The sequence below is a fragment of the Scyliorhinus torazame genome, chromosome 4 (assembly GCF_047496885.1).
Source record: "Scyliorhinus torazame isolate Kashiwa2021f chromosome 4, sScyTor2.1, whole genome shotgun sequence".
In the NCBI taxonomy this organism is placed as follows: Eukaryota; Metazoa; Chordata; class Chondrichthyes; order Carcharhiniformes; family Scyliorhinidae; genus Scyliorhinus; species Scyliorhinus torazame.
This window is the reverse complement of record NC_092710.1, coordinates 132178806-132206376: the sequence shown is the minus strand read 5'-3', so window position 1 is coordinate 132206376 and position 27571 is coordinate 132178806. Positions and strand designations below refer to the sequence as shown.

The 27571-nt window shown below is 45.7% G+C and overlaps 1 protein-coding gene across 2 annotated transcripts in view; it reads right to left on the bottom strand.

Moving 5' to 3' along the window:
• The window catches only part of agpat5 (1-acylglycerol-3-phosphate O-acyltransferase 5 (lysophosphatidic acid acyltransferase, epsilon)), a 201226-nt gene that overhangs the window by 151822 nt on the left and 21833 nt on the right, over nucleotides 1-27571 (bottom strand). Inside the window, exon 2 of one of the 2 annotated variants that reach the window (XM_072498605.1) lies at nucleotides 15949-16018. The exons of the other annotated variant lie outside the window; for it this stretch is intronic. Within the exon in view, the coding sequence (XP_072354706.1) occupies nucleotides 15949-16018 (70 nt within the window). The remainder of the gene's footprint in view (nucleotides 1-15948; nucleotides 16019-27571) is intronic. 2 annotated transcript variants of the gene reach the window in all.

Below are 27571 nucleotides of genomic sequence, written 5' to 3'. Positions count from 1 at the left end.
CGCAGGAAGGAAGGGAGCCCCACACGCAGGGAGGCCAAAGAGTGAACGGGGGAAGCCGAGGTCAGCCAGAGTTAGCTGACTTCCGGAAGCAATATGGGGGAGTAATCAAGCTAGAGGGGGATCTAGCGGGGGGATCAACTGGGTTGCTGCTGCTGAGTGCAAGGGGGAGCTGGTAAGAGATGAGGTGGTCGGGGTGGGAAGGCGCTACCTGGGGGACAGACGGATGTGTGGGACCTGGATGAGGAGATGGCCTAAAAAAGGGGGTGGCTAGTCGACGAGGGGGGGGGGGGGGGGGGGTATGGCCCCCCAATCCGGCTGATCACGTGGAATGTGAGGGGCTTAAATGGGCCGATTAAGAGGGCACGGGTGTTTGCGCACTTAAAAGAGACTGAAGGCGGACGTAGTCATGCTCCAGGAGACACACCTGAAGTTGGCGGATCAGGTTAGACTAAGAAAAGGATGGGTGGGACAGGTATTCCACTCAGGGTTGGACGCGAAAAACAGAGGGGTGGCAATATTGGTGGGGAAACGTGTATCATTCGAGGCTAAGAACATAGTGGTGGACAGTGGGGGCAGATATGTGATGGCGAGTGGCAGACTGCAAGGCGAGGCGGTTGTGCTGGTGAATGTATATGCCCCGAATTTGGATGACGGGGGATTCATGAAGTGAATGCTGGGACGCATCCCGGACCTGGAGGTGGGAAATTTGATAATGGGGAGGGATTTTAACACAGTGCTGGATCCAGGGCTAGACCGGTCCAGATCCAGGACCTGGAGAAGGCCGGCAGCGGCCAAGGTGCTTAAGGGATTTATGGAACAAATGGGGGTAGTGGATCCGTGGAGATTCACCAGGCCAATGGCTAAAGAGTTCTCTTTCTTCTCCCACGTCCATAAGGTATACTCCCGGATAGACTTTTTCGTTTTGGGAAGGGCACTGATCCCGAAAATGGCAGGAACGGAGTACTCGGCCATAGCCGTTTCAGACCACGCCCCGCATTGGGTGGATCTGGAACTAGGAGAGGAAAGGGAGCAGCGCCCACTCTGGCGATTAGATATGAGACTACTGGCGGACGAGGGGGTCTGCGGAAGGGTGAGGGGGTGTATTGAGCAATACCTGGTGGTCAACGACGATGGGGAGGTTCAGGTGGGGGTAGTATGGGAAGCGCTGAAGGCAGTGGTTAGAGGAGAGCTGATCTCCATTAGAGCCCACAAGGGGAAACAAGAGGGCAAAGAAAGAGATTAGTGGGGGAAATTTTGAGGGTGGATAAAAAATATGCGGAGGCCCCACACGAAGGGCTATACAGAGAAAGACGAAGACTACAGACGGAGTTTGACCTGCTGACCACGGGAAAGGCAGAGGCACACTGGAGGAAGGCACAGGGGATGCAATATGAGTATGGGGAAAAGGCGAGCCGGCAGCTAGCCCAACAACTTCGGAAGAGGATGGCGGCGAGAGAGATCGGGGTAGTCAGGGACGAAACGGGAAATTTGGAGCAGAGAGCAGGGAAAGTGAACGAGGTGTTCAAGACCTTTTATGAGAGGCTATACAAGTCCCAACCCCTGGGGGGGAAAAGAAGGAATGCTACACTTTCTGGACCAGCTAAGGTTCCTGAAGGTGAAGGGGCAGGTGGTGGCAGGTCTGGGGGCACCAATCGAGGTGGATGAGGTGATTAAAGGACTGGGGAACATGCAGGCAGGGAAAGCCCCGGGACCAGACGGGTTTCCGGTGGAATTCTACAGGACGTATATGGATCTGTTGGCCCCGCTTTTGGCGAGAGCCTTTAATGAGGCTAAGGAAAGGGGGATGCTACCCCCGACAATGTCGGAGGCGACGATATCGCTAATCCTGAAACGAGATAAAGACCCGCTGCATTGCTGGTCATACAGGCCTATCTCACTCCTAAATGTAGATGCCAAACTGCTGGCCAAAGTGATGGCGACAAGGATAGAGGATTGTGTCCCAGGGGTGGTGCATGACGATCAGACAGGGTTTGTAAAGGGGAGACAACTGAATGTTAATGTACGAAGGTTGCTGGGGGTGATGATGACGCCCCCACCGGAGGGGGAGGCAGAGATAGTGGTGGCGATGGATGCAGAGAAGGCATTCGATAGGGTGGAGTGGGACTATCTGTGGGAGGTGCTGAAGAGGTTTGGGTTCGGTGAGGGGTTTATTAGTTGGGTCAGACTCTTATATGGGGCCCCGATGGCAAGCGTAGTTACAAACCGGCAAAGATCGGGATATTTTCGGCTACATAGGGGTACAAGACAAGGGTGTCCCCTGTCCCTGTTACTGTTCGCGTTGGCAATTGAACCACTGGCCATTGCGCTGAGGGGTTCTAAGAAGTGGAGGGGGGTGCTTAGAGGGGGAGAGGAGCACCGAGTGTCACTCTATGCAGATGATCTACTGCTATATGTTGCGGACCCGGTAGAGGGGATGCCAGAGGTAATGCAGATACTTAGGGAGTTTGGAGAGTTCTCGGGATACAAACTAAATATGGGGAAGAGCGAGCTTTTTGTAATGCACCCCGGGGAACAGGGCAGGGGGATAGATGCTCTGCCGCTGAGGAGAGTGGTAAGGAACTTCCGATACCTGGGGATCCAGGTGGCCAGGAACTGGGGAACCCTGCATAGACTTAACCTGACGCGACTGGTGGAGCAGATGGAGGAGGACTTTAAGAGGTGGGATATGGTGCCGCTGACGCTGGCGGGCAGAGTGCAGGCAGTTAAAATTGTGGTCCTCCCGAGGTTTCTTTTCGTGTTTCAGTGCCTCCCCATTCTGATCACAAAGGCCTTTTTAAAAAAAATAGATAGGAGCATTATGAGCTTTGTGTGGGCGGGAAAGACCCCAAGAGTAAAGAGGGAGTTCCTGCAGCGCAGTAGGGTCAGAGGGGGACTGGCGTTGCAGAGTCTGAACGACTACTATTGGGCCGCCAATGTGTTGATGGTCTGTAAGTGGACGAGGGAGGAAGAGGGAGCAGCGTGGAAGAGGCTGGAGATGGCGTCCTGTAAGGGAACGAGCCTAAAAGCGCTGGCGCCGTTCTCCCCGAAAAGGTACACCACAAACCCAGTGGTGGTGGCAACCTTGAGGATCTGGGGGCAGTGGAGGCGACACAGGGGAGTGACGGGTACCTCGGTGTGGTCCCCGATAAGGAATAACCACAGGTTTGTCCCAGGGAGGATGGATGGGGGGTTCCAGCATTGGCAGCGAGCAGGAATTAGGAAGCTGAGGGACCCGTTTATAGATGGGACGTTTGCAAGTCTGGGAGTTTCCAGAAGAAAAATATAAGTTGCCCCCAGGGAACGTCTTCCGATATATGCAAGTGAGGGCATTTACGAGGCAACAGGTGAGGGAATTTCCGCAGCTCCCGACGCAGGGAATCCAAGATAGTGATTTCGGGGGCATGGGTTGGAGAGGGCAAAGTGTCCGAAATATACCGGGAGATGAGGGACGAGGGGGAGGCGATGATAGAGGAGCTGAAGGGAAAATGGGAAGAGGAGCTGGGGGAAGAGATCGACGAGGGGCTATGGGCGGATGCCCTAAGTAGGGTAAATTCCTCGTCCTCATGTGCCAGGCTTAGCCTGATTCAATTTAAGGTTCTACATAGAGCACACATGACGGGAGCAAGACTGAGCAGGTTTTTCGGGGTCGAGGACAGGTGCTCAGGAAGCTCGGCGAACCACACACACACACACGTTTTGGTCGTGTCCGGCACTGCACGAGTTCTGGGGGGGGGGGGTGTGGCAAGGGTAATTTCAAAGGTGGTGAAGGTCCGGGTCAAGCCAGGCTGGGGGTTAGGTATATTTGGGGTTGCAGAAGAACCAGGAGTGCAGGAGGCGAAAGAGGCCGACATTTTGGCCTTTGCGTCCCTAGTAGCCCGGCGTAGGATTCTACTCATGTGGAAGGAAGCGAAGCCCCCGGGCGTGGAGGCCTGGATAAACGACATGGCAGGGTTCATAAGATTGGAACGAATAAAATTTGCGTTGAGAGGATCGGCTCAGGGGTTCTCCAGGCGGTGGCAACCGTTCCTAGACTATCTCGCGGAACGATAATGAAAAGATAGAAATGACAGCAGCAGCAACCCGGGGGGGGGGGGGGGGGGGAGGAGCACTATTTTCTGTTTTTGCTATTTGTTTTTCTCTTCTAGTTTTTGTTGTAAGCTCACTATATTATTTAAATAATGTTTAATGTATAATCCCTTGTTGAGCTGTAAAAACGGAAAAAAATTTGTTTGAAAAATTTCAATAAAATATATATATTTTTTTAAATATTAGAGAGGTACTTCTAAGAGGCGCGAGTCATACTCAACCAAAGAAAATAGTTAACATTAACAAAAAGATTAGCAAACAGTATTAAAAGTACAGCTTGACCATCTCCTGGGTGGCAGAGGTATACACAGACAGGGGGTTCAAATTTGCACTGACTGTCATTGAAATATTCGAAAAGGAGCAACTGTTGTTATAAACGATGCAACCTGTTGCAAGGGTGCCAAAAACACCTGGGCTGACAATACAGTGCCCGAATAAGTTACTCGACTCCACCTGTAAATTATTATTTACTCTTTGACTAACACAAGGGGCAGCACCAACATCAACTAAGTTTAGAGATTTAGGAACATAACAATAGGAGTAGGCCATTCAGCCCCTTAAGCCTGCTCCGCCATTCAATGAGATCATGGTCTAACTCAATGTACCTGCCTTTGGCCCATATCCCTTAATACCTATGCTTAACAAAAATCTGTCTGAGATTTAAAATTAATAACTGGTCTAGCATCAGTTGCCGTTTGTGGAAGCAAGTTCCAAACCTCTATCACCCTTTTGTGTGTAGAAATTCTTCCTAACATCTCTCCTAACTGGGTATTGTGCAATGAGAGAGGATTAATTAGCAACGTTATGATGAGAGATCCTTTAGGAAAGAGTGACCATAATACAGTAGAGTTCTTCATTAAGATGGAGAGTGACATAGTTATGTCTGAAACTAGAGTCCTGAAGTTAAAGAAAGCCAACTTTGATGGTACGAGACATGCATCGGCTAGGATAAGCTGGCAAAGGATACTTAAGGGGTTGACGGTGGATAGGCATTGGCAGACATTTAAAGAACACATGCATGAATTTCAACAATTGTACATCCCTTTCTAGTGAAGGTGGCTCAACCATGGCTAACAAGGGAAAGCAGGGATAGTGTTAAAAGAGGCATACAAAAAGGAAGGACGGTAAAAAGAGGGAAAATCGACCGTGGATATCTAAGGAAATAAGGGAGAGTATCAAATTGAAGGAAAAAACATACAAAGTAGCAAAGATTAGTGGGAGGCTAGAGGACTCGGAAAACTATAGGGGGCAACAGAAAGCTACTAAAAAAGCTATAAAGAAGAGTAAGATAGATTATGAGAGTAAACTTGCTCAGAATATAAAAACAGATAGTAAAAGTTTTTACAAATACATAAAACAAAAAAGAGTGGCTAAGGTAAATATTGGTCCTTTAGAGGATGAGAAGGGAGATTTAATAATGGGAGATGAGGAAATGGCGGAGGAACTGAACAGGTTTTTTGGGTCGGTCTTCACAGTGGAAGACACAAATAACATGCCAGTGACTGATGGAAATGAGGCTATGACAGGTGAGGACCTTGAGAGGATTGTTATCACCAAGGAGGTAGTGATGGGCAAGTTAATGGGGCTAAAGGTAGACAAGTCTCCTGGACCTGATGGAATGCATCCCAGAGTGCTAAAAGAGATGGCTAGGGAAATTGCAAATGCACTAGTGATAATTTACCAAAATTCACTAGACTTTGGGGTGGTCCCGGCGGATTGGAAATTAGCAAACGTGACACCACTGTTTAAAAAAGGAGGTAGGCAGAAAGCGGGTAATGAAAGGCCAGTGAGCTTAACTTCGGTAGTAGGGAAGATGCTGGAATCTATCATCAAGGAAGAAAGAGCGAGGCATCTGGATGGAAATTGTCCCATTGGACAGACGCAGCATGGGTTCATAAAGGGCAGGTCGTGCCTAACTAATTTAGTGGAATTTTTTGAGGACATTAACAGTGCGGTAGATAACGGGGAGCCAATGGATGTGGTATATCTGGATTTCCAGAAAGCCTTTGACAAGGTGCCACACAAAAGGTTGTTGCATAAGATAAAGATGCATGGCATTAAGGGGAAAGTAGTAGCATGGATAGAGGATTGGTTAATTAATAGAAAGCAAAGAGTGGGGATTAATGGGTGTTTCTCTGGTTGGCAATCAGTAACTAGTGGTGTCCCTCAGGGATCAGTGTTGGGCCCACAACTGTTCACAATTTACATAGATGATTTGGAGTTGGGGACTAAGGGCAATGTGTCCAAGTTTGCAGACGACACTACGATTAGTGGTAAAGCAAAAAGTGCAGAGGATACTGGAAGTCTGCAGAGGGATTTGGATGGGCTAAGTGAATGGGCTAGGGTCTGGCAGATGGAATACAATGTTGACAAATGTGAGGTTATCCATTTTGGTAGGAATAACAGCAAAAGGGATTATTATTTAAATGATAAAATATTAAAACATGCTGCTGTGCAGAGAGACCTGGGTGTGCTAGTGCATGAGTCGCAAAAAGTTGCTTTTCAGGTGCAACAGGTGATTAAGAAGGCAAATGGAATTTTGTCCTTCATTGCTAGAGGGATGGAGTTCAAGACTAGGGAGGTTCTGCTGCAATTGTATAAGGTGTTAGTGAGGCCACACCTGGAGTATTGTGTTCAGTTTTGGTCTCCTTACTTGAGAAAGGACGTACTGGCACTGGAGGGTGTGCAGAGGAGATTCACTAGGTTAATCCCAGAGCTGAAGGGGTTGGATTACGAGGAGAGGTTGAGTAGACTGGGACTGTACTCATTGGAATTTAGAAGGATGAGGGGGGATCTTATAGAAACATATAAGATTATGAAGGGAATAGATAGGATAGACGCGGGCAGGTTGTTTCCACTGGCGGGTGAAAGCAGAACTAGGGGGCATAGCCTCAAAATAAGGGGAAGTAGATTTAGGACTGAGTTTAGGAGGGACTTCTTCACCCAAAGGGTTGTGAATCTATGGAATTCCTTGCCCAGTGAAGCAGTAGATGCTCCTTCATTAAATGTTTTTAAGATAAAGATAGATAGTTTTTTGAAGAATAAAGGGATTAAGGGTTATGGTGTTCGGGCCGGAAAGTGGAGCTGAGTCCACAAAAGATCAGCCATGATCTCATTGAATGGTGGAGCAGGCTCGAGGGGCCAGATGGCCTACTCCTGCTCCTAGTTCTTATGTTCTTATATAAATTGGTCAGAAAAGGCAACAGAAATGTAAAATTTAGCAGAGGAGAATAAAAGGTTTAATTCAGAAGGGGAAAATAGAATACGAGCGTAAGCTTGCAGAAAACATAAAAACTGACTGCAAAAGCTTCTATAGGTATAAAGAGAAAAAGACTGGTGAAGACAAATGTAGGTCCCTTACAGTTAGAATTACGTAAATTCATAATGGGCAACAAAGCCCATGGTAGACCAGCTGAACAAATACTTTGGATCTTCCCAAGGAGGACACAAATAACCTTCCAGAAATGTTAACGGACAGAGTCTAGGATGAAGGAGGAACTGAAGGTAATCCTCATTAGTCAAGAAATTATATTGGGAAATTGATGGGATTAAAACCAGATAAGTCCCCAGGACCTGATGCTCTGCATCCCAGAGTACTTAAGGAAGTGGCCCGAGTAATAGTGGACGCATTGATGATCATTTTCCAGCATTCTATAGACTCTGGAAGAGTTCCAATGGATTGGAGCGTAGCTCACGTAACCCTACTTTTTAAAAAAAGGAAAGAGGAAACAGGGAATTATTGACCGATTCGCCTGACATTGGTGGTGGGGAAAATGCTGGAGTCAATTATTAAGGAAAAAATAACTGAGCATTTGGAAAGCGGGGACAGGATCAGTCCAAGTCAGCGTGGGTTCACTAAAGGGAAATCATACGTGACATATCTTCTGGAATTTTCTTAGGATGTGACCAGTAGAGTGGATAAGGGTGAAGCAGTGGATGTTGTGTATCTAGACTTTCAAAAGGCTTTGACAAGGTTCCACACCAGAGGTTAGTGAGCAAAATTAAAGCTCATGGTATTGGGGGTAATGCATTGACTTGGATGGAGAAATGGTTGGCAGACAGGAAGGAGAGTGGGAATAAATGGGTCCTTTTCAGAGTGGCAGGCAATGACATTAAATGATTTGGTTGAAGAATTGGATGCAATATTTGCTTTTGATTTGATTTCTTGTCACATGTACCGAAGTACAGTGAAAAGTATTTTTCTGCAGCCAAGGGAACGTGCACAGTACACGCATAGCAGACAAAAAAAAAAGAATAATCAACAGAGTGCATCGACAAATGGTACATCGACAAACAGTCATTGATTACAGTGCGGAACAAGGGGCCAAACAAAGCAAATACATGAGCAAGAGCAGCGTAGGGAGTCGGGAATAATGTTCTTACAGGGAACAGATCAGTCCGAGGGAGAGTCGTTGAGGAGTCCAGTAGCTGTGGGGACGAAGCTGTTCCTATGTCTGGATGTGCGGGTCTTCAAATTTCTGTATCTTCTGCCTGATGGAAGGGTTTGGAAGAAGGCAAAGCCTGGGTGGGAGGGGTCTCTGATAATGCTGTCTGCCTTCCTGAAGCAGCAGGAGGTGTAGACAGAATCAATACGAGGGTGGTAAGCTTGTGTGATGCGTTGGGCTGAGTTTACCACAGTCTGCAATATCTCCAAATTTGCAGACAACACTAAGCTGGGTGGCAGTATGAGGAGGATGTGAAGAGGCTGCAGGGCGACTTGGGACAGGTTGGATGAATGGGCAAATACAATAATGTGGGTAAATTTGAGGTTAGCCACTTGTGGCAAAAACAGGAAGGCAGATTATCTGAATGGTGGCAGTTTAGGAAAAGGGGAAGTGCAACGAGACCTGGATGTTCTGGTGGAACAGTCGCTGAAGGTTGGCATGCAGCTACAGCAAACAGTAAGGAAAGCTAATGGCATGCTGGCCTTCATAGGGAGAGGATTTGAGTATAGGAGTAAGAGGTCTTGCTGCAGTTTTACAGGGCCTTGGTGAGGCACCACCTTCAATGTTATGTGCCCGTTTGGTCTCCTAGTTTGAGGAAGGACATTCTTGCTATTGACGATGTCTAGAGAAGGCTCACTCGACTAATTCCCGGGATGGCAGGACTGACATATGACGAAAGACTGGATCGACTGGGCTTGTATTCACTGGAGTTTAGATGAATGTGAGGGGATCTCATAGAAACATAAAAACCCTGATGGCACTGGACAGGCTAGATGCGGAAAGAATGTTCCCAATATTGGGGATGTCCAGAACTAGGAGTAACAGCCTAAGAATAAGGGGTAAGCCATTCAGGACTGAGCTGAGGGAGAACTCCTTCTCTCAGAGAGTTGAAAACTTGTGAAATTTTCTACCACAGAAAGCTGTTGGGGCCAGTTTGTTAGATGTATCCAAGAAGGAGCTAGACTTGGCCCTTGCGGCTAAAGGGATCAAGGGGTATGGAGAGAAGGTAGGAGTGGGATACAGAATTTGCATGATCAGCCATGATCAAATTGAATGGTGGTGCAGGCTCGAAGGGCCGAATGGCCTACTCCGGCACCCGTTTTCGATGTTTCTATGAAAGGTCTGACCCTAATTTTTAGACCCTAGTTCCACCCAGTTCCAGAATCTCCAACCAGTGAAAACAGTTTATCTTTTCCTGTTTATAAACTGAAGACTTGAATCAGATCAACCTTCCAAATTCTAGAGAAAACAGGCCTAATTTGTATAATCTCTCCTAATAACCTAACCCCTGAAATCCAGGTATCATTCTTGCAATCTATGCTGCACTCCCTCCAAATCCAAAATATCCTTGTTAAGGTGTGGTGCCCAGATCTGCTCACAGTACGCCTTATAGGGTCTAGCCAGGGTTTCGTAAAAGGTGCCGCATAACTTCTGCTTTCTTATGCTCCGGTCCTCTAGATATAAAAGGTCAGCATTCCATTTGCCTTCTTGATTACTTTCTGCACAAGTGAACCCCCAGGTCTCTTTGGACATCCACTGAATTTAGCTTCATGCCATCTAAATAATACCTTGATTTATCATTGTTTGGTTCAAAATGGATAACCACACACTTGCCTACACAGAAATCCATCTGCCATAGTTTTGCCCATCCATCTAGTCTATCAATATCCCATTGTAATTTTATGCTGTCATCTACATGATCTACAATGCCACCCAACTTTGTGCCACCAGCAAATTTGGATATGGCATTCTGTGCCATTATCCAAGTCGTTAATGAATAATATGAACAATTGAGGCCCCAACTCCCTGTGGGACACCATTGGTCACATCCTGCCAATGAGTGTACCTATCCATTATCCCTACTTTGTTGCCTGCCACACAACCAATTTCCCAGCCATGTCAGTAATTTGCCTTCAACCTTACTTAACAGTGGGACTTATCAAATGCCTTCTGGGAGTGCATATAAATGAAATGAAATGAAAATCGCTTATTGTCACAAGTAAGCTTCAAATGAAGTTACTGTGAAAAGCCCCTAGTCGCCACATTCCGGCGCCTGTTCAGGGAGGCTGGTACGGGAATTGAACCATGCTGCTGGCCTGCCTTGGTCTGCTTTCAATGCCAGCAATTTAGCCCTGTGCTAAGCCAGCCCCTAACAACATTCATCGACATTCCCCTATCCATTACCTTCATCATCTCTTCAAAAAATACATGAGGTTTATCAGGCATGGCCTACCTGTCATGAATCCATGCCGACTCCCCCTGGATAACTGAAAATTTGAGGTGTTCACTTAATTAAGCAAGCAAAGTCACCATCGTCCCAGATGACCATAGGCGGCTTTCCCCTTTGAGGGAGAGAGCTGACTGGTGGAGCTTTAACCCGAGAATCACCACACGTCAAGTGAAGGGCAAGGTTGGGACTTCCGGTTGCGGCTATGCCTAGGTAGGTCGCACATTCGGCAGTTCCCACTAGGAACGGACATTTGGGCTCTTCAGACAGCTTCCAGTGTGGGAAGGTGACAGCAAGGTCCCCCCAACATTATATGGATTGGACCAGGAGGGGAGCGGTTAAAAAAAAGTGATCCTGGTGCAGCGAAAAGTGCGAGGGAGGAAAAGCAAGATGGCAGCGGGTGGAGACCAAGCAGTGTGGGCGCAGTGGTCACAGGAGCAGCAGGAGTTTCTTAAACGCTGCTTTGAGGAGCTGAGGACAGAAATGCTGGTGCCAATGAAGGTGGTGATTGAGAAGCTTGTGGAGACTCAGAAGGCCCAAGGGGCGGTGATCCGGGAGGTGCGGCAAAAAGCTTCGGAGAACGAGAACAAGAACTTGGGCCTGGCGGTGAAGGTGGAGGCGCAGCACAAGAGGTGGGCGGACAAATATGAGGACCTGGAGAATAGGGTAGAGGAGGAAGAATCTTCGGATTCTGGGTCTCCCTGAAGGAGTGGAGGGGCCCGATGCCGGGGATATATGAGCAAGATGCTCAATTCGCTGATGGGCGCGGGAGCTTTCCCGAGGCCCCTGGAGCTGGCTGGGGCTCATCGAGTCCCAGAAAGGCGACCCAAAGCCAACGAGCCACCAAGGGCTGTAGTGGTGAGGTTCCACCGCTTTATGGCAGAGAGTGTGTCCTGAGATGGGCCATAAAAGAGCGGAGCAGCAGGTGGGAGAACACAGAGATCAGAATTTATCAGGACTGGAGTGCGGAGGTTGGCTAAGAAGAGGGCTGGTTTCAACCGGGCTAAGGTGGTGCTCCATCGGAAGGGGGTGAAGTTCGGGATGCTGCAGCCAGCGCGATTGTGGGTCACGTTCCAATATCGGCACCACTATTTTGAAACGCCTGATGAGGCATGGAACTTTATACAGACTGAAAAGTTGGACTCAAATTGAGGGTTTGTCGTGGGGGGATGTTTACTGCGTTTACCGCGTTTGGGGAATGTTCTTTTTGATTGAGTGCTGGGTGGGGATGGGTGAATGGATTTGATGTGGAGGCTGTGGGAGTGTGTGGATGTTGGAGGGGCAAGGCCCCACAGAGGAAGAGGGGGGGTGGAGGCCTGGGGATGGGGAGTTAGGGTAAGGCCGCAAAAAGGAGCTGCGCCAGAGGGGGCGGGGCCGGCTCAGGAAAGCGCGGGCTTTTTCCCGCGTCAGGGAAGGATGGGGGCGGGGCCTGGGGGGGGGGGGGGAGAAGAGAGAGAAGTGCGGTGCTGGAGAGGAGTGCACACTGACTGCCAAGGGGTGGGGGGATTCTCACACTGGGGGGGGGGGGGGGTCGATGGAATGGCGGGAGAGGCCGGGGTCAGCTGACTTACGGGAGTGTCATGGGGGGAGCAAAATTAATGGCTAGATGAGGATTTAGTGTTGTTTGGGGGGGGGGGGGAGAAAGAGGGGGGAGGGGGCGGACTGGGTTGCTGCTGCATTGGTCAAAAGGGAGCTGGTAGTAGGAGAGGTAGTCGGGGCGGGGTCCGCCGCCTGGGAGACTGGAGGGTGCGGGAGGCGTGGGCACATGGCTGGCCTAGAAAAGGAGATGGCTAGTCGGCGGGGGGGGGGGGGGGGGGGGGGGGGAGTAGCCCCCTGATCCGGCTGATAACGTGGAATGCGAGGGGCCTGAACAGGCCGGTCAAGAGGGCCCGGGTGTTCGCGCACTTAGAGGGATTGAAGGCAGACGTGATTATGCTCCAGGAGACACATCTGAAGGTGGCAGATCAGGTTAGGCTGAGAAAGGGATGGGTAGGGCAGAATGCGAAGAACAGTGCGGTTGCAATACTGGTGGGGACGCAGGTGTCGTTCGAGGCACGAATATTGTAGTGGATAATGGAGGTCGATATGTGATGGTGAGTGGTAGGTTGCAGGGGGCGCGGGTGGTACTGGTGAATGTATATGCCCCGAATTGGGATGATGCCGGATTTATGAAATGCATGCTGGGTCGGATTCCAGATCTGGAGGTAGGAAGCTTGATAATGGGGGGGTGGACTTCAACACAGTGCTGGACCCAGCACTGGACCGTTCTAGGTCCAGGACGGGTAAGAGGCCGGCTGCGGCCAAGGTGCTCAGGGGGTTTATGGACCAGATGGGGGGAGTGGATCCATGGAGGCTTGCCAGGCCGCTGGCCAGGGGATTTTCCTTCTTTTCCCACATCCATAGAGCCTACTCCCGGATAGATTTTTTTCATTTTGAGTAGGGCGCTAATCCCAAAAGTGGAGGGAACGGAATATTCGGCCATAGCCATCTCGGACCACGCCCCGCATTGGATGGAGCTGGAGTTGGGGGAGGAGAGGGACCAGCGCCCGCTGTGGCGCCTCGATGTGGGACTGTTGGCGGATGAGGGGGTGTGCGGGGGTGTATTGAAAGATATTTGGAGGCCAACGACAACGGGGAGGTGCAGGTGGGGGTAGCCTGGGAGACGTTGAAGGCAGTGGTCAGGGGAGAGCTAATTTCCATTAGTGCCCACAGGGAGAAGAGAGAGGGGAGGGAGAGGGAGAGGTTGGTGGGGGAGATTTTACGGGTAGACAGGAGGTATGCAGAGGCCCCGAGGAGGGGCTACTTAGGGAGCGACGGAACCTCGAGACGGAATTCGACCTGTTGACCACAGGGAAAGCAGAGGCACAGTGGAGGAAAGCGGAGGGGGCGACGTATGAGTATGGGGAGAAGGCGAGTCGGATGCTGGCACATCAGCTTCGTAAGAGGGAGGCAGCGAGGGAGATTGGTGGAGTTAAGGATAGAGGGGGGAATACGGTGCGGAGTGCGGTGAGAATAAACGAGGTATTTAGGGACTTCCATGGGGATATGTACAGGTCTGAGCCCCCAGCAGGGAAGGAGGGGATGAGACAATTCCTAGGTCAGCTGAGGTTCCCGAGGGTGGAGGAGGAGGAGGTGGCTGGTCTGGGGGCGCCAATTGGGCTGGAGGAGCTGGTTGAAGGATTGGGGAGCATGCAGACGGGGAAGGCCCCAGGGCCGGATGGGTTTCCGGTTGAATTCTACAGGAAATACGTGGACCTGCTAGGCCCGTTACTAGTGAGGACTTTTAATAAGGCGAGGGAGGGGGGGGGACCTTGCCCCCGACAATGTCCAGGGCGCTGATTTCTTTGATCTTGAAGCGGGACAAGAATCCAATGCAATGTGGGTCGTATAGACTGATCACGCTCCTCAATGTTGACGCTAAGTTGCTGGCGAAGGTGCTGGCTACGAGAATTGAGGACTGTGTCCCAGGGGTGATTCATGACGACGAGACGGGATTTGTGAAGGGTAGGCAGCTAAACACAAATGTGCGGAGGCTCCTCAATGTGATTATGATGCCCTCGGTGGAGGGAGAAGCGGAGGTAGTGGCAGCTATGGACGCGGAGAAGGCCTTTGATCGTGTGGAGTGGGAGTATTTTTGGGAAGTGTTGCGGAGGTTTGGGTTCGGGGAGGGGTTCATCAGTTGAGTCAGGCTGCTTTATAGAGCCCCAGTGGCGAGTGTGGCAGAGGTCGGAGTACTTTCGGCTGTACTGGGGGACGAGGCAGGGGTGCCCCTTATCCCCCTTGTTGTTTGCACTTGCAATTGAGCCACTGTCCATGGCACTGAGGGAGTCCAGGAAATGGAGGGGACTGGTGGGGGGGTTGGGGAAGAGAGAGAGAGGAACACCGGGTGTCGTTGGATGCCGACGACCTGTTGCTGTGTGTGGCATTATTTGGGGTATCGGACGGGCCAGGAGTGCAGGAGGCGAAAGAGGCCGGTATTCTGGCCTTTGCGTCCCTGGTAGCCCGGCAGAGGATTTTGCTACTATGGAAAGATGCAAATCTCCCTAGTGTGGAAGCTTGGATCAATGACATGGCAGGGTTCATCAAGCTGGAGGGGATAAAGTTTGCCTTGCGAGGGTCAGTGCAACCGTTCCTAGACTATCTCGCGGAGCATTGGGAGGAGGTCAGCAGCATCAGCCCAAGGGCAGGGGGGCGGTGTTCCCTATTTGTGTTTTTAAATGTTATATGGGGGGTTATTGTATATGGGGGAAATCCAATATATAATTTCTGATTGTCGTGTTCTTGTTTCTTTCTTTTTGTTGGGGGGGTTTGTTGAAAATTTGAATAAATATATATATTTTTTTTTAAGTGAAGGGCAAGGTTGGGAAGACAGGCCTTCACTAATAACCTCAGCAGGTACGGAAATTCCCAGGTGTTCAGTTACTCTACCCACGATTATACACTCCAACAATTTCCCCACCAGATGTTAGGGCTACTGGTCTGTACCCAGGTTTTCCTCTTTCGCCCTTCTTAAAAAGCAGAGTGACATGGGCAATTTTCTAATCCATTGGGACGACTGCTGAATCTAGGGAACTCTGAAAGATTATAGTTAGGGCATCTACAATGTGCTCCCCTATTTCCTTTAACACCCTCAGATGAAAAATGTCAGGCCCTGGGAATTTGTCACTCTTTACTTCCATCAATTTCCTCATTATCGATGTTTTGCTTATGTTAAGTTTATTTAGGCCTTGCCATCCAATCCACTATTAATGTCTTCAGGACTTCCTGCAAGCTATCCTTCTTTGCTACTGTAAATACGGAGGCAAATTAATTATTCAACTTGTCTGCCATTTCCCCCCAGTTTTAATCACTGTATTTTCACTGTCTATTGCGGTGAAAATGGCATATATTCCAGGATCACAGGCACGCATGTAACAGTTGCCTTTTTTCACTTAGTAAGCAGTACGGATAAATCTTTAACTTCTATAACACAATGGAACTTCGCACAATTACAGTACCAACTTAAAACTAGACATATAAGTAAACAAATATAATCTTAAAATTGTAAATTACTATTTTGAATGCGTTCAATAGCATTCCTGAACTGAACAACATCTAGGACAGAAAATAATTGAAGATTCAGAACGCAAAGACAAAATACAAGGAGCAACTTCTCAATCGGCAAGAGAACATGAAGACAAGTTCACACACCTGTGCACTGGTGGTTAGATAAGTAAATCATGTTTTCCTTTTCCTCTGGCAGGTCTCCATATATAACAATCTGAAAAAATATCAGTGTTGAAAGTATTAATTTTATGGAGGGGTTAGAAATAAAATCAGTTGGAAGTTGTTATATATTCTAACAACTCTACAATAGCATTAAAAGCAAAATGAAACAAATTGATATTTAAAGCATACAAAGAAGCATATATAGAAAATAGAAACGGGGCGCCATTCAGCTCTTCTAGCCTGCTCCGCCATTCATTATGACCCTGGCTGATCAAGTTCAATACCCTGATCCCTCCTTTCACCCTCCCCCCCCCCCCCCCCCCCCTCCCCCATATCCCATGATCCCTTTAGACCCAAGAGTCATATCTAATTACTTTTTGAAATTACACAACATTTTGGCCTCTACTCTTTGTAGTGAATTCCACAGATTCATCACTCTGGTGAACAGATTTTCCCCTCACCTCAGTCCTAAAACATTTACCAAACTATGGCCCCTAGTTCTGGGTTCCCACACCATAGGGAAAATTTATCATAGATTATCATAGAATTCTGAAACTACCCTGTCTAAGCCTGTTCGAATTTTCTAAGTTTCTATGAGATCCCCTCTCACTCTTCTAAACTCAAATGAATATAATCCTAACCAACTTAGTCTCTCCTCATACAACAGTCCCGCCATCCCAGAAATCAGTCCGGTAAATCTTCGCTGCACTCCCTTCTTAGCAAGAATATCCTTCCTCAGATAAGGTCACCAAAACTGCACACAATATTCCAGGGTGTGGCCTCACCAATGCCCTACAGAACTGTAGTAAAAACTCCCGATTCCTATACTCAAATGTTCTCGCTATGAAGCCAACATACCATTTGCCTTCTTTACTGCCTGCTCTACCTATGCACTCACTTTCAGCAACTGATGCATGAGGACACCAAGGTCCCGCTGAGTATCCAGCTCTCTCAATTTACACCTATTTAAATAATAATCTGCCACATTTATCCACATGATACGGTTTCTGCCATGTATGTTCCCACTCAGTCAGCCTGTCCAAATCCTGCTGAAGCTTCTCTGCCTCCTCCTCAATTCACCCTCCCACCCAACTTTGTATCATCTGCAAATTTGGAGATGTTACATTTAGTTCCCTCGTCCAATGTGAACAGTTGGGTCTTAGCACAGATTCCTGGGAACCCCATTAGTCACTGCCTGCTAATTTGAAAAAGACCCATTTATTCCAACTTTTTGCTTCCTGTCTGCTAACCAGCTCTCTATCCTATGTGCTTTAACTTTACACAGTAATCTGCTATGTGAGACCTTGTCGAAAGCCTTCTGAAGGTTTAAATAAACCACATCCATCGGTTCTCCCTGCTCAACTCAATTAGTTGAATCTTCAGGAATTCCAGTAGATTTGCCAAGCATGATTTCCCTTTTGTAAATCCATGCTGACTTTGTCTGATTATACCACTGCTTTCCAAATGCTGTCCTAGGAAATCCTTGATAATGGATTCTAGCAACTTCCCTACTACCTACGTCACTCGAGATTGTCTTACAACTGCAATAAACCAACTTTAGGGTTGATTTTTTTTTGTTAAAGGGCACAGTCTTCATGAATAAGTTTAGTAAAAAAAATGTTAAGCCTAAAAACACAGTACATCACACACTGTACCAGTTGTACTAATTTTTTTTAAAAATATGTTTTATTGAAATTTTTTTCCCAAACAACAATTTTTCCCCTCTTACAAAGCAAACGCAACAATAACAATACAGAAATTTTTAACAATACACAAGTAACAAAACCCCTTTATCTTTGACCTAAACTAAACTAAACCCCCCCCTCCCCCCCGGGTTGCTGCTGCTGGTCATCTGTCTTCACTCTAACGTTCCCCTAGGTAGTCGAGAAATGGCTGCCACCGCCTGGTGAACCCTTGAGCCGATCCTCTCAGGGCAAACTTTATCTGCTCCAGTTTAAGGAACCCCGCCATATCATTTACCCAGGCCTCCAGTCCGGGGGGTTTCGCCTCTTTCCACATGAGTAGGATCCTGCGCCGGGCTACTAGGGACGCAAAGGCCACAACGTCGGCCTCTTTCGCCTCCTGCACTCCCGGCTCTTCCGCAACTCCAAATAGAGCTAACCCCCAGCCTGGTTTGACCCGGGCCTTCACCACCCGCGAAATCACTCCCGTCACTCCCTTCCAATGCCGGGCACGCCCAAAACATATGTGCGTGGTTTGCCGGGCTCCCGCCACACCTCCCACATTTGTCCTCCACCAGTTGTACTAATAAAAACATTTTTATCATAACAGTTCCTCTGAAAATTCTCCCTCTTCATCCCTTTAATGCAAGAACAAGTTGTCTTACATTTGAAATCGCTTGCATACAAAAACATAGTCCCTCTAAAAATGTACTTTCCGAATAAAACAAAAGCATGCAAAACGTGAAGCTTGTTATTTCTCAGCTTTAAACTAAATGACACTTGGCCAACAGGATGAATACAAGGCTATGAAATAAGAACATTCCCTTTTTGCATACCTTTGTTTTATATTTTGTAGTAATTACCATGTTGGGCTGTCCAGCTACTAAATCTATGGAGAGCATACGTCTGGCACTTGGCGTGAACAGTGTGGATAATCACACATTCTCCAAGAAAATCTCCAGAAAGCCATGGGTTGCCTTGTCAATCAGACTATTTTACTCAGGGCCAAAGAATAAAAACTGGCCCTGCTCGCAACACCCGCATCCAGAAAATTTCTATTTTAAATTATTCTATTTATACGTATATTTTGGGGGAAAGAGATTTCTGGCTTTGGTCTCCTTCTCATCTGTCCCTCACCCAAGAACAACAAAATGGAGCTTAAAGCAAATTTTCAAGGAACTACCCCCTCCAAAAAAATCAAGACAATCTGGCATTGCCAGTGTAGCATCTCTTGAAATTTCAATTGAAGTTAAAACTGATCAGCCAATTGTCAGTGCTAGAATTGTACTGAGACAGGTCCCAAACACCCACCAGTTTTGGTTCTATTAAGAAGTTCCATAATTTAGGTCTTAAGCCTATGCAGTGATAGCAGAAGTTTCAGTTTAATGACACACTGGAGATTTTGACCCTGTAATGCGGTTACAAGATTTGAAGTATGGTTGAAGGTCTTATAGGTAGGAAAGCACGTTGTGAAAATACAAAAAGTGTGTGTAAGGGAACATAGTCAAGCGAGTGGGGAAAGCAGATAAAGCATAAACTGGGAAACCGTGAAGTTGTCCACTTGGCAGGAAGAATTGAAAAGCAGAATTATTTAAATTGAATCAGATTGCAGAATGCCGTGATACAAATGGACCTCAGTTCTTGAACATGAAACAGAAAAACGTTAGTATGCTGGTATACCAAGTAATAAGAAAGACAAACTGAATGTTGGCCTTTATTGCAAGGGAGATGAAGTTTGGAAATAGGGAAGTTGTGTTATAAATGTACAATGCTGTGATGATATGGCATCTAGAGTTAAAGAGATATGGGGAACAGGTAGGGAGGTGGCTTTGAGACCAGGAAGAGATCAGCCATGATCTGATTGAATGGTGGAGCAGACTCGAAGGGCTGAATTGCCTAATTCTGCTCCAAATTCCGATGTTCTATGTACAAAGTAGTGTTGGTCTCAAGTAAGAATAGAATTGAATTGAAAATCATTCACACATAGTCCCTTCGGCTGATTCCTGAGATGAAGGGGTTTATGAGGAAAAGTTGAACAAGTTGGGTGCCTGTACTCATTGAAGTTTAGAAGAATGAAAGATGATCTTATTGACACAAAAAGATTCTGAGGGGCTTCACAGGGTAGAGGTTATGGGGATGTTTCCCTTTGGGGAAATCTAGCACTAGGTAGCAGACGTTAAAAACAAGGGGTCACTCATTTGAATTTCTTCTCAGAGGGTCATTCGTCTTTAGACCTCTTGATCATTAAATGTATTCATGGCTGTGTTATACAAATTGTTAATCTATAGGAGAGTCAAAAGTAATGGAGCGCAAAAGCAGGAAAGTGGAGCTATGGCCACAATCAGATCAGCAGTGATCTTATTGAAAGATGGAGCAGGTCAATGAGCCAGAAGGCCTGCTCCTGTTCCTTTTTCTCTTGATCCTATTGGGAAAACTGCAAAAACAGACTTGTTTCACATGCACAAGCTAAGAGGCGGAATGGCTATTAAGTAGTTTTTTTCTTTGAAATTGGGAGCAATTTTCCAGGAACATTTCTTTGACAGTGCCTTTTACTGCCTTAGGACATCCCAAGTAGATGATTACATAATAGAATTTTACAGCACATGTGATGCCATGCTACCTGATAAGTTCCATTCTCATCTATTCAAGTATATATCCAATTCTCTTTTGAAAGTTATTGATGAAGCGGTTTCCAGCACCCATTTCAGACAGTGCACTTTAAATTCAACTGGGTTTTAATTAAGTCTCCATTTTTGATTAATTGTGTAATTGGCCCATGATAAAGGAACTCCAAAATTCGGGTTAAGTTCAATATAAAATTGCCAGTCAATGCGTCACAAACAGCTGAGAGAATTAAATAACAGAGCATGCCTTCAGTCACATAGGCAACCACTCTGATTTTCATAGAGGAGTCATGGAGTTCTATTGATACAGCTAATGATATACAACTTCTTTACATAATTTTGCATTGTCACTTGTTTGTCTTCAAAGAGTAAAGCATGTACCAAGACATTCCTGAGGTTGCGTATAAAGTCTGACTGTTCCTGCTAATTTGCATCTCAAAGTAATGGCAACAAATATTGGTATTTAGGTTTACGATTCATCCATGTGTTAGGAAGCACTGCTAAGAATCTTTAAGCCGAGAGAAGCCAAACAGGAAAAAGCAACAGACTAAGAATTTTAAGTTTTGACAGAAACACTGAAGTTGAAAAACTGAGACTTTGTAACTACAGATGTCTTGGAATAAAATGGACAGGAGCAATGTGGATACAAAATTAGCTAAATAATATGAAGCAGAGACTAACAGTCAAATATATATTTTTGGGTTTGGAGGAAAGTTTGTAGTGGTGTTCCCCAGCGTCAGTATTGGGGTCCTTGCTTTTCCTGATATCATACATTCCCTACAGTGCAAGAGGCAGCCATGCAGCCCATCGAGTCGGCACAGCCCGCTGAAACAGCACCCTACCCCATAGCCCCACCTAACCTACACATCTCTGGACACCAAGGGGTAATTTTATCATGGCCAATCCACCTAATCTGCACATTTTTGGACTACATACATTAATGATTCAGATCTTGGTGTGCATGGGGACAAATTTCAAATTTGCGGATGATACAAACCTTGTAAACCGTGAAGAGGTCAGTGCAGAATGTCAAATGGACAAGCGGCACAGTGGTTAGCATTGCTGCCTACGGCACTGAAGACACAGGTTCGATTCCGGCCCGGGTCACTGCCTGTGTGGAGTTTGCTCATTCTCCCAGTGTCTGTGTGGGTTTCACCCCCACAACCAAAGATGTGCAGGTTAGGTGGATTGGCCACGCTAAATTGCCCCCTAATTGGAAAAAGATAATTTGGCTTGGGTCATTGTCTGTGCGGAGTCTGCACGTTCTCCCCGTGTCTGCGTGGGTTTCTTCCAGGTGCTCCGGTTTCCTCCCACAAGTCCCAAAGACGTGCTGTTGGGTAATTTGGCCATTCTGAATTCTCCCTCTGTGTACTCGAAAAAGCGCCGGAATGTGGCGACAAGGGGCTTTTCACAGTAACTTCATTGCAGGGTTAATGTAAGCCTACTTGTGACAATAAAGATTGTTATTATTATTAACAAGGGCAGAGAGTACAAGAGCAAGGAGGGCATGATAAACCTGTCAACCGTAGTTAGACCTCAGCTGAAATATTGTGTCGCGTTCTGGGCGTCAGACTAACACCTTGGAGAGAGTGAAGAGGTGAACAAGAATTGTTCCAGGGAGAGACGTCATTTGTGAGGATAGATTGGAGGGGTTGGGACTGTTCTCCATGGAGAGAAGGCGGCTAAGAGGAGATTTGATACAGATGTTCAAAATCATGAGGGGGCTGGACAGAGTAGGGAGAAACTGTTCCTGCTCGTAAAAGAACTAAGAATGAGAAAGCATAGATATAAAGTGATTTGCAAAAAACGTGATGAGAAAAAAAAAAACTTTCACACAGCAAGTGGTTGAGTCTGGAATGCTCTTTCTGGAAATGATGGAGGCAGGTTCAATCGAGGCATTCAAGAGTGCATTAGATGATTATTTGAATAGAAACAATGCGTAGGATAACAGGGAAAAGGCAGGGGAATGGCACAAAGTCAGGATGCTCGTTTGGAGAGCCGGCGCAGACACAATGGGTCAAACGGCCTCCCTCTGCACCATAACAATTCTGTCCCAAGTGCTAAAGCATAGACATACCAGACTTCACACAATACATGGGATCATTTCAAAATTGCCTTAAGCACAAACTTTCCATCCTGAAGATTAATTTTCGCATTGTGGATTATTTCGGATTTTGGGATCTGAATTCAAGAAAAGCCAAAACTTAAAGGCCTAATTGAATAATTAAAAATGACAATTGGGAATCATGTTATAACCATAACTGATCCAACTCAAATAAAGGTCATCAGAATATCAAGTTGAATGAGTCCAGTCTGCTACATTATTCTGATCCATGTAAATTGTGCTCATACTATAGATCCCCATAAAAAAATATTGTAATTTCATCTCTCTTCTAGGAGGGGCACATCAGGCAGAAGCAATAAAGGAGGGAACATAGGTTAAAAAATATAACATAGGGGGTAGGTGGATAGGGGGGGGGGGGGGTAAAGGAAGATTGCAAGAATTCAGAATGCTCATACACCACACGCACCTTGCTTTTTGTTTAAACTATGATGAGTTTAAAATTAGCTCAATAAATAAAATTCCAGCAGCCTGGAGGAAGTAACTAATTCTTGTATTCATTTACTTAAGTAAGTGTTGAACGAGGGGGGAAACTCTCTCTATTGATCTTTTGATTTTGAATATAATTTATAAATATAATTTCCGTGCACAAACAGGATGTTACCAACGTGACATGCAAACCGAGAAATTATATTGTAAATATGTGCCTGCATTCCTTAACCTTGATCTAAAATAGCCTTATGGCAAATCTGGTACATGACACCAGTCATTCTGCAAACATACTGCAAATCTTACTTTTAACAATCATATGTTAGAAACATAGATAATAGGAGCAGTAAGAGGTCAATCTGCCCTTCGAGCCAGCTCTGCCATTCATTATCGTGGTTGATCATCCAACTCAATAGCTTGATCCCGCCTGCCCCCCCCTTATCCTTTGATCCCCTTCACCCCAACCGCTTCTTGAAAACATGCCAGGCTTTGGATTCAACTACAAACACCTTTAGAAATAAAGCATGAAAAAATGGCAGTCTGATAAATCTCCTGTCATGTGTCTGGCAGTGTTACTTATTGCATTTGAACTCTTATATCAATGTATATTTTGTCTCAAAAGAGTAGTTTCTGAAAGATCAGCGACATTTTTTCTGATCTTAAACTTACTCTTGAACAGGCAGCACTTTCAAGTTTGTATGTCATAAGTCCAACCATTACTGTTACCAAGTGTTTATCACGGGTGATCCACCACTCTGGAAACGCCACACTGCCAGATGGCGCTGTTTAAGCTCAAACTAGTATTCAAATTTGTTGATGCGAATCATGATTACTCAACAAAAAGAATGTAATAAATAATACTTGCAATACTTGATCAAAATAATTCAAAGATATTAAAAATCTAAATGAGTGTGCCCATTTCAAAGTTTTGATTTTATTTCTCTTTCCAACCCCCCCACCCCCCCTCAACTCTACTCACCAAACTTGGAAAATTTATTTTACGATGCAGGGTCCAACCCTGAGCCACCTGCAGTCCCCAGGTACCAAAAGTGAGTGCCCGTCAAACAGAATGGCAACAGCCCCAGATTAGCTCCCCAGGGGGTTAACCGACAAACACACTTTTCCACAAATTTAGCTTCTATCCAGAGGAATCCCCAAACCACTTCGCCAGGGCTATGATGTCCCCCGTTGTGGGGACTGGGTCCGCAACATACAATAACAGATCAGTGTACAAGAACACCCTATGCAGCACTCCGAGCTCCATCACCGTGGCCAAAATCTTGGTCCTTATCCTGCATCATAATCTCTAGAAGCGAGCCCCACACCAGTTAATCTTCAAAACAGGATTTTAGGGCACTCTGCACAAAGTAACTGACTGTTAACACTATACGGTGCAATCTCAGATTCAAAGTTATTTTTTATAGTTATGTAAATATTTGTACTGGATTTAGCAGTTCTCTGCTGACCCCGAAGAAAGCTGTGCATTAAGACCTAGTAACAATTTAACTCTGGCACCATACAATCAAGAGAAGCTCTTGGTATGCAGCAGTAATGACAGCAAGCAGGTAGGAACCAAATGGAAATATTCACACACAACAAAATTGCAAGTTGATAATAGTTAAATTCCTACATTTTTAATTTAAACTTAGTCATAAATGTATGTTGCCAACTGCATCAAGATAGAAGCAAAAAATAAAGATACAGATTTAAAGAAAACAATGTTCTATGCTTTTAAAAACATGACATTTAACATTGTGGAGAAACCGAACATTCCACAAATCTAAAATTAACCTTTCAAGGCCAACAAACTGAAATATTCACACACAACAAACCAGGAAGTTGAAAGTAGTTAAAATACAATACTTTTAATTTAAGCTCAGTTAGCGACATATATTATCACTGTATCAAGAAGAAGAAAAAAAAATACAGATTTAAAGATAAAAAACATTCTATGCTTATAAAACATGAAATTTATCACTGGAATTTCTCCACAATCTAAAATTAACCTTTCAAGGCCAGCAAGAGTATTTAGCAAATTTGAAGTTAGTACACCATTAAAAGTCCAGTTTTATGGCGCAGTGGTTTGCACTGCTGTCGCACGGCGCCGAGGTCCCAGATTCGATCCCGGCTCGGGGTCAACGTCCTTGTGGAGTTTGCACATTCTCCCCATGTTTTGCGTGGGTTTCACCCCCATAACCCAAAAGATGTGCAGGTTAGGCGGATTGGCCACGTTAAATTACCCCTTAATTGGAAAAATGAATTGGGCACTGTAAAAAAACATTTTATAATATAAAAGGTCCAGTTTTACAGCACAACTAACAGTATTACAATGAAAATTCCTGGTAAATTACAATTGTAAAAGGGACTAGAATTGCAAGAGGGACTAGTCTGTGGGAACCTCTGACAACTTCTGGAGTTTTGTGTTACTCTGCATGTGTCCTGACTTGCCAAGTTGCTGTCAGTTTCAATGGAGTAATGACAGTGAACATTAGTAACACCCTGGCATTATGTAACTATATCTTCCAATAGTAGGCATTCTTCTTTTCTCTCCTACTTTTTGTTCCCCCTGCCATTTCTCACCTCTCAGCTTTGCAAGTTGTCAACTGCTGGTGCCAAGCAAGACTTCACTACCATGTTTCAACTCTAGGCCACTAAAATTGCAGAAATACTGATCAGCACTTTAAGTAGCAGCTCATACTGTAACAAATACTGACAGTGTCTCAGTCTAAAGACAATTCTACCAAAAATAGAAGAAACAATTGATACAAAGTTTGGAGGACAGGAGCCACAAGTATTTCAGTAAAGGTTAATCATCATTTCAATTTCAATAGCTCCACTTTGTATTTAATGCAACAATGCAATACTTCATTCAGATTTCCTTTCGTTTCGTTCCACCTGGTTCCCCATTAGTGAAATACATCTCATCTTTGAAAAAAAAATCACTGGCGTAGACCCACAGTCAATTTGAACCACGTGACTCCCTAGGAAACAAAACTACATCCAAAAAGAGCACTACAGAATTAAAATTAAGACCTGGCAAAGCACTGTCCCAATGAGACCAATGATGGGGAAGCATGTGTGTAATGGAATCACAAGTCAATATATCCTGTCAGGACCAATACCCCTTCAATATTTTCACTTTGGCTACGAGTCAGCAATTGTGATAAACACTTCACCTCAAGTGGTATTGATCCATATTGATATGTAATTTAGGCAGTTGCAAAGACTTTTTTCTATTTTTCTCTGGACAAGCTGATGAATATTAAAGTGGAAAATCATGCAAATTTGTAACACCCAGTTTTATTTTCCTTTTTACCAACAATAATCTATCTTTTTTTTTTTAATCAGAGCTGGAAAACGCTAATTGCATATTGTTTGGTCCCATGCTCTTTTAGGCCACCAATTCTTAGGTATTGCAGCAAGACTACAGTCTGAATACACATCATAAGATAGAGTGGCATCTCTTCCACACATCATAACTCTCATGCCATTCCATTTGTGCTGTGGCAGCAAAAGTCAGAGTGTGTGTCAAAAGTGGATTTGTGGTGTTAATCACTCCAAACTGGACTTGAACATGTTTGGCCGTTAAAGGCAAAGGTGACCACATTAATTCACTAGCATTTTTGATATAAGAGTTTGGGTGGTTTCCTAGGTGTCTGCTCAGGCCAAGCTGTGCCTGGAAGTTCCGCAGCAGATAGTATAGGATGCCATCGACAATTGAGTTTTGGATGAGTTGTATCTCAGGAATTCCTCTCCTTGCGTTTTCTCTCCGTTTCTGATGTGCACTTAAGGGAGGTTGCAATGTGTTTGTTAATTTCGTTGTTGCTAGTGCAGCAAACCTGGTCAAGCTTCTCCCAGGACTCAATATCAAAATTCAGTATGGTGTGAATGCTTAGCATGCCAGCTCAGGTGAGCATCTCAGTGTCTGATATTTTCTCCTGCCACGCAACGCTTCTGAAGGTAGCTCAGATGCAAGTGTTTGAGCTTCTTGGCATGATGCTGCCATATAGAAGGATGATCAGCACTCTGCTCTATAGACTTTCAGTTTAGCAGGCAGACTTACTCCTCATCATTCCCAGACTGGCATTGGAAGTCTACCAAATTGCTTTGGCAATTCTTTTATGTGCCCCCATGACCAACAGCTGAGACAGTGAATTTATCCACTGCTGACAGATTTTGGTCATGTACTGAAACCTTAGGGCTCGAGTTAGGGCTTTCCTGGAGCAGGCTGGTATCTCACTTCACTTTTCTTCATGCTGATCTCAAGGCCAAAGTTGTCACATGCATTGGAGAAAAAGTTCATGCTACATTGTCCAGTTCTGAACACACAGCAGGTGCAGTCATTGGCAAACATTGGCAAAAATCGGCAAGTATGTCCTTAAAAACCTTGGTCTTTGCCTGGCGGTGTCTCAAATTGAGTAGAGCAGTTTCCCGTCCATGCAATATCTGATTTTTATTCCAGGGTACTATCATCATAGAAGGCATTGGGTAGCATGGCAGAGAGAAACATGGAGGGCTAGTTCTACTAGCATGCAGTCCTGTTTAACTCCATTAGTGACTGGGAACGGATCAGAAAACTCACCATCACCTGCTCACAAGTCATCATGGAAGTGACAATTGTGATTAATTGCTCAGGGTAGCCAAATTTCCCCAATAATAAGAATCTTTATTAGTGTCACAAGTAGGCTTGCATTAACACTGAAATGAAGTTACTGTGAAAATCCCCTCGTCGCCACATTCCGGAGCCT